The following is a 7,049-nucleotide window of genomic DNA, read 5'->3' as shown; positions in this document are numbered from 1 at the left end:
AGCCTGGCGTTGTGGCAAGCACCTGTGGTCCCAGCTACTCAGGAGGCCGAGGAAAGAGAATTGCCTAAGCCCAGGAGTTGGAGGTTGCTATAAACTGTGTGACACCATGGCACTCTACCAAGGTTGATAAAGTGAGACTCTGTCTTTACAAAAAAAAAAAAAAAAAAAAAAGATAAATCTGAAAAATATTTCGTACTCAGCTTCCAAATCTCTCACACTAAATTCGAATAAAGGTTGTTTTGTTGTTTTTCAGGGGACAGTGTGCAGAAAAGTATTAAAGTATTTCACATATTAACAAAATATAGTCCAGAAACAAGCAGGATTCTCAAATCTACAAAAAATACAATTCTGATCCAAGTATTTTAGTATCATCAAGACTTAAGGGTCCTAAACATGTACAGATTCTCAAAGCTGTAAGGGGAGTTTTATATTACCATTATAGATTAGGTGATTTAAATATTAATTAAAAAATAAACTAAAGATCAGCATTCTCTCCTAGGCAATCTCCTACAAAACTGTATGTTACAATGATGTCACACCTTAAGTCAAATTAAATTCAATAGTGATAAAATCAAGTGGCATTCTACTCAATGCCGGTGACACAGGGTACTATTTCCCGTACAACTACTTAAGTAGCAACCCCTCTGCACTATTACTACTAATCACCTTTTCTCCCCTAATTTGAAAATGACATAGAATACTGTAAATTTTCTTCCTCATAGATCACTTTTCTTAACCCTTTTTCTTAGAAATCTATGTTTTCTACAATAAAGGGCAGTTCATACAAACATAAAAAAGAATGTCTGCTGGGCAAAGCACTTCCCTTTCAGGGCTTGGCTTATGTATCACATATTTCCTGGAGTACAAAAATGAAATAACACAGGGTCACAAAACTTTTAACCTTATGGATAAGAATCTTTCAGCCATAACATAGTATTCTAACAAACTGTATTCAAATGTTGTTAGGTTAAAAGGATGGATAAAGCCTAGCCCCAAATGATTCAATCATGTAATACTCTGGTAAAATATGAAACTTGCAAGTATACAATGACTAAAATTACCTCAGTATCATTTAATTTCATTTATATTAGCTTTCATTCAGAAGCATTCATTAAAATGTCAAGATGGCCTAAAGTTCTCACAAATCCATCTGTTCTGTGAAATGTGACTATTATGGGATGCTCTTGGTGGACTTAGAAAATTACACGATTACAGTTATCAAAGGATATAACACTTGCTTTAAAAAAGGAATGGAAAAAGACAGTATTTAATATATTATGCCAGCAAAGTTCTTCGTAATGAGAGTATTTTTGAGTTAAAATATGCCAGCACTGCCTGCCATTTCTTAAGCTAACAGAATTATACTTATGTCTGTGTGGTAAATGGAAACTGGTCTTCTACACTACAAGATTTACTCTACATAATGAACTACAGGCTAGAATGGGAGCGTTCTCATTTCAATCAAAAAAATCCATGTCACGCTTTAAGCCAAATTAAGTGATCAAAAAATATCCTAGCTTAATTAGAACTTTACTACTTCTCCCATTGATAACTCTCACAAGACTGATCTTCTGAAAACTACACATCAGCAATACTGTTCTGAGAAAAGGAAACCAAAACAAGTTCAAAGACAGAAAAGACTGGTTGTCACATTTCTCTACTGTTAATTACCAATATAAAATACTTTTAAAAAGGAGGAAAAAAACTTAAGATGGAGGGGATGGGGAATCTGCACTCTTGGAACCACATATGGCCTTCTGAATCCTTGAGTTTCACCTTATGACTGAACATCATTTTTAAAAAGGGATTTGTCCTATTAAGTTCAGATTCCACCAAGGGGCCACACTGGGGGATCTGGAAGGCCACATGTGGCCTTGAAGCTGTAGATTCCCCCCATTAGCTTATCTGTACTCTATGGTAGCAGTTTATTTTTCAGTATCCTTGTATTTATGGAGTCATATAAAGTCTAGCGATTACTATTTAAAAAAGAAAAATCAGTATCTCCAATCTTTACCAAATTGCTGAATTTTAAGAGTAACATGATGAACTAATTACTTAATTACTGTAACACTAATTCTGGAATTTACACACACGAGAGATCAGATCAGAACATTTTAAGTTCCAAAAACAATTCCAACACTGATTAAATCCTCAAAAATATTAAAGTGCAGATCTCTTCTCCACAACACAGCCAACTCTAAATAAATAAATGAGGGAGGGAGAAAAGAGAGGACATAAAATTTCCCATTAAACTCCAAAACGTTGTTAGGTTATAAAATTAGGGAAGTATCTCTACCGCTGCTTTAATATATAAGAATCCTTGCTCTACTCCCCGGCTGATGAAAAACAAGTTACAAGATGCGACAAGGCAAGCACCCGAAGAACCTGTACAGCAGCCCCCCTCCACTCTTTTCATTTTTAAAAGCATCCTGAATAATAAAGATTTCCACGCTTTGGGATTAGTGTGTTACAGATGACTCAAATATACAGAAACCAAACAAGCCAGTTAAATTCCAAATCCGGCAGCAGCAACCCTTGGCTATCAATGAAAAGTTGTATCAGAAGTATTAGAATCAACAGTCTCACAAAAGACATAATGGCGGTTAGTATTCTGCCAGGCACCTTACAACTAGTTATCTGTCTTCCACCAGCGAATATGCGCAGCCCCTGTGGCTCTTACCTTCTTTCGTCTGCGCGTTGGTGATCTGCAGGTCGCAGTCGGCAGCTTTCAGCTTCTCTCTCCCCATAATCTGCTTCTTTAAGTCGCAGAGGGAGATGTGGAGCCCATCAAAGGTGACGGTATCATAGTTGAGTTTAGAGGAAAATTTATAATGCACACAGGACATGGTGCCAAAGGATTCCTAAGGTTCAGCGAGGAGACGTGGACACTCTCAATATATGTATATTTATAAACTTAAGAGCAAAATATGTACACACACAAAACACTCAAAGACACTGAAGGACCCTAAGGCCTCAGATTAAATACCCCCCAACCACAAGCAGGGGTTCGTGAGAACAATAATCCGGAACCCCCCCAGATACTCAGAATCACTTCATGTGGGAGGAGGAGGAGGACGGGGACGTGGGGAAATCGAGAATCCGCCAACGGGCACAATGTCACCCGGCTGGGTCCCCCTCGCTCATGCTAAGGGCCAGCAGGAGACGGGGGACAGGCGGTGCAGTCAGTAGCGGTCAGTCCACACGTTAAGAGTCCGATTGACCCCACGGGGTCAGGGGTCCATAGCGCGGCCGCACCTCCCGGTTGGTCTCTCTTTCCGTGGATTGGGGTGACCCAGGCCCCGGGAGAAGGTTGAGGGGAGAGGGCCTAGGCCCGGAGTCCACGAGCGGCCTCTCGCCTCCTCCTGGCTTCCGGACGACCGGCGTCAGCTTCCCCAGGCCCAGGCCCCCACCACACACAAACCCCTTTCGCCTGCTCCCCGGAGGCCGCGAGCGACCCCGCGGCCTAGGCCGAAAACGCGCGGTCGGCGGAGGAGAGGCCTTTCCGCAGGCCGCGCTCGGCTCCGGCTCCGCCTCCCCCCCGCCGCCGCCGCCGCCGCCGCAGCCTCAGACACAAAGCCGGTACTAGGCCTCACTAGGCCTCGAAGCACTTCCTCACCACCCCGGGCCCCAGCCAGCGGCCGGGTGGCTTGGGCGGACCCCGGGGACACCGCCGAGGATCCCTGACGTTTCCTCTCGCCGGATCCTCCGCGCTTCTCTCGCCTTTCGCTCCCGTCGGCTTTGGGCCCAAGACCGCGAGAACACGCCCGGAAACCGCCGGGCAGCGGCAAGGGCTTCGCTGGCTCCCTTTTTGTTTTGCCCCCCTGCCGCTCTGGGGCCCTCACCAGGCGTCGGCGACACCTCCAAGCCAGGCACTATGGCGGACGCGGCCTGGCTTCGGGCGAGCGCCCCACTCCGGGGTCTCTTAAGCAGGGATTGCACGGGCGGCGCGCGCGGGGCGGGGCTGGCGTGCGCGGATAGGCGGGGCGAGGGGCGGAGCCTCTGGCGTCACAAAGCGCACCGGCCCGCTCACGTGACCTTAAGCTTTGTGACTCCCGAGCGCGGAACCAGAACCAGGCTGGACAACGGAAGAAACCACTTACCTCAAAAGGGAGGGGGAAGCTGTAGCGTGAAGAGGACTGGCTCACAGGACGATTCCGGGAGGGAGGCCCGTAGACCAGGGGCTGCCAAGCTGGTTTCCAGTGCAAGAGGGGTGGCGAACAAACTTCTTCCCAGCTTGATCCTGTCAGTTTTTCCGATCTCTGCAATTTATGGTTTAAGCATTATGGTTGCTAGGCAAGCACTCCCTAGCTTTCTATTCCAGCAAACTGGCTACTTTAAACTCTACCTAAGTGGCAATTCTGGAGCAGTCGCTGCCTAGAACTGATGACAGCCACCACCATCATAGAGATTTATTTACCTTCTTACTATGTGCTAGGCACAAGGCTGAACCGTTTAATAACATTGCCAGGCTTTGGAGCCAAGTTTTTGAGTTGGATCCCTAGCTCTGGGGTGCTAGGTTAACTCTGTTTATTTCCTTGGCTGTGAAATGCCGTTAAAACTAATACTTAGTTTACTGGGTTGTTATGGATTAAGAGAATACAATTTCATAGTTTAAGACCATTTCCGGCAGGAGGTTCAAAGCACTGAAATAGATGTGGCTCAGTAAAGTCAATTTAACAACAGAAAACCTAAGTGGTCAACATTACCATTAGCTCCAAATTATAGACAGGGAAATGAAGGTAGCAATCGTGAGCTTTGCAGAAGGAAATGCCTACTTGTAACCCAGTCCCATTCCTTTTTTTTTTTTTTTTTTTGAGACATTCTTACTAGGTTGCTCAAGTTAGAGTGCAGTGGCTTCCTCAACTTAGCTCACAACTTCAAACTCCTGGGTTCAAGAGATCCTCCTGCCTCAGCCTCCCTAGCAGCTGGGACTACAGGCACCCACCAAAATGCTCAGCTAATTTTTTCTATTTTTAGTAGCAATGAGGTCTAGCTGTCCCTCAGGCTGGTCTCCAACTCCTGAGCTCAAGGGATTCTCCCATCTGCATCTCTTCCCTCTAGAGTGCTAGGATTACAGGCATACGCATGAGCCCACTGCTCCTGGCCCAGTCCCTTTTCTAATTACAAATAACAGGAACTGGCATGGGGGAATTATGTCTATAAAATGAATATAATAAAAGTATGTTAATAAACCGTAATAATCACTATTGTTTGCAACATGTTCTTTGTTCTCTCTGAATCTTACAGTTCAGACTCTGAGAAGTTAGGCAACTGAGAACAAGATCATTCAGCCAGGAAACAGTTTCCCAGAGACTTCCTGAATGCACACCCCAAATTCTTACTGAATTTGATTTAAATTAAACATCATCTTATCAGTAAAGCCTCCTTGAGGCCATCTTCTTTAAGTAAGATGATGGCCATTCTCTATCACTTTATTCTTTTTCTTTTTTTTTTGTAAAGACAGAGTCTCATTTCATCGCCATGTGTAGAGTATGGTCGTGTGACAGCTCACAGCAACCTCCAACTCCTGGGCTTAGGTGACCCTCTTGCCTCAGCCTCTCGAGTAGCTGGGACTACAGGCACCCACCACAACACCCCACCATTCCTTTTTTGCAGTTTAGCTGGGGCCGGGTTTGAACCACCGGGTTTGAGCCACCCTCGGTATATGAGGCTGGTGCCCCCCTCACTTTATTCTTTTTCTTCCTAACGCTCACAATAGCTGACTCCGTACATATTTACTTTCAGTTAACTATTTCCCCCACCCCTACCTAGAAGAAGATTTTATCTTTTTCTTTGTTTTTGCTGCATCCCCAGGTCTTAGAACAGTGCCTGAATATAAGTAAATGCTCAGTAAATGTATGTGGAATAACTAGATAAATTTTTATGTAATCTATAAATATGCTATGGTAATAGGATTTTTGTGACATTTGAGGATAGCCCCGGAGATACAACCCACAATTTAAGTCAACCACCCATGTCAGTTCTTTTTATATATAAAAAATTGTTTTTACCTTTCCTTTCTTTGCTATTCACCTCCAATTTCTTGCTTTCTTCAAATACCTCAATGCGAATGAAAGGGAGAGTCTTGGAATCCTCTGCCAAGGTGGTGAATCTAAATCTTTCACTAGTCTCTGACTCTTTTATGTCTTAAATGCCTAATTTAATCCTCCGGATGGATTTCAAGGTGGGACACACCCTTAGGGTGGATCAGAACTTAATCAGAGGAGAACTCAATCAGAGGAGGACTCAATCAGAGGAGGACTCAATCAGAGGAGAACTCAATCAGAGGAGAACTCAATCAGAGGAGGAGCATGTGTTCTTGGTATGAACATAGTCAATATTATAATTTATCCAAGCTTGACTTGAACTCTTTGTTCACTCTGGATACTCTAACTTACGGAGACTTCACATCATACCCACACCAAATTGGTCAAAATACACTCACAGTCCATGGTAAATATGATGAGATTTAAGTCAAGTCACTGGGCTGACAAAATGCTACATTTGGTCTATTTAATTAAACTCCTTTACTCATCTTCATTTTGTAATTTTCTTTTGGTAACATGGAGCTGTTTTCTCTACTACTTCTCTATCCACCACCAAAATGTTTTTTTTCCTCACTACCATACTATGGAGGAGAATATGTTTAAGGTTTTTTCTCACTATGTCACTCTCGGTAGAATGCTGTGGCATCACAGCTCACAGCAACCTCAAACTCTTGGGCTTAAGTAATTCTCTTGCCTCAGCATCCCAGTAGCTGGCACTACGGATACCCACCCTAACGCCTGGCTGGTTTTTTTTGTTATTTTCATTGTTTAGCAGGCCCGGGGCCAGGTTCCAAACCACCAGCCCAGTGCATGTGGCCGGTGCTCTAGCTGCTGAGCTACAAGCGCCCAGCCTTTCCCCTGCCCCAAGACAGAGTCTTACTCTGTTGCTCTAGCTAGAATACAGCGGTACAATCATAGTTCAGTGTAATCTCAAACTTCTGGGCTCAAGATCCTCCCTCCTCAGCCTTTTGAGTAGCTAGGACAGTGGTTCGCAACCGTTCT

General features: G+C 44.2%; 1 protein-coding gene across 3 annotated transcripts in view; it reads right to left on the bottom strand.

Annotated features, from left to right (window-relative positions):
* RBBP6 (RB binding protein 6, ubiquitin ligase) overlaps window positions 1-3,940 on the bottom strand; it is a 38,430-nt gene extending 34,490 nt beyond the window's left edge. Inside the window, exons 1-2 of one of the 3 annotated variants that reach the window (XM_023516697.1) lie at window positions 3,843-3,893; window positions 2,681-2,861 (exon numbers count right to left, since the gene is read on the bottom strand). In XM_023516697.1, coding sequence (XP_023372465.1) covers window positions 2,681-2,846 — 166 coding nt within the window. In that variant the 5' untranslated portion in view covers window positions 2,847-2,861; window positions 3,843-3,893. Of the gene's footprint in view, window positions 1-2,680 lie in introns of all 3 variants that reach the window. The other 2 variants (XM_003795738.2, XM_003795737.3) reach the window with 2 other exon arrangements.
* Window positions 3,941-7,049: the final 3,109 nt, after the last annotated feature.

Source organism: Otolemur garnettii, unplaced genomic scaffold (genome assembly GCF_000181295.1).
Source record: "Otolemur garnettii isolate 467f Iridium unplaced genomic scaffold, OtoGar3 scaffold00096, whole genome shotgun sequence".
Classification (NCBI taxonomy): Eukaryota; Metazoa; Chordata; class Mammalia; order Primates; family Galagidae; genus Otolemur; species Otolemur garnettii.
The sequence above is the reverse complement of the archived record's forward strand: the minus strand, read 5'-3'. Positions and strand labels throughout refer to the sequence as shown.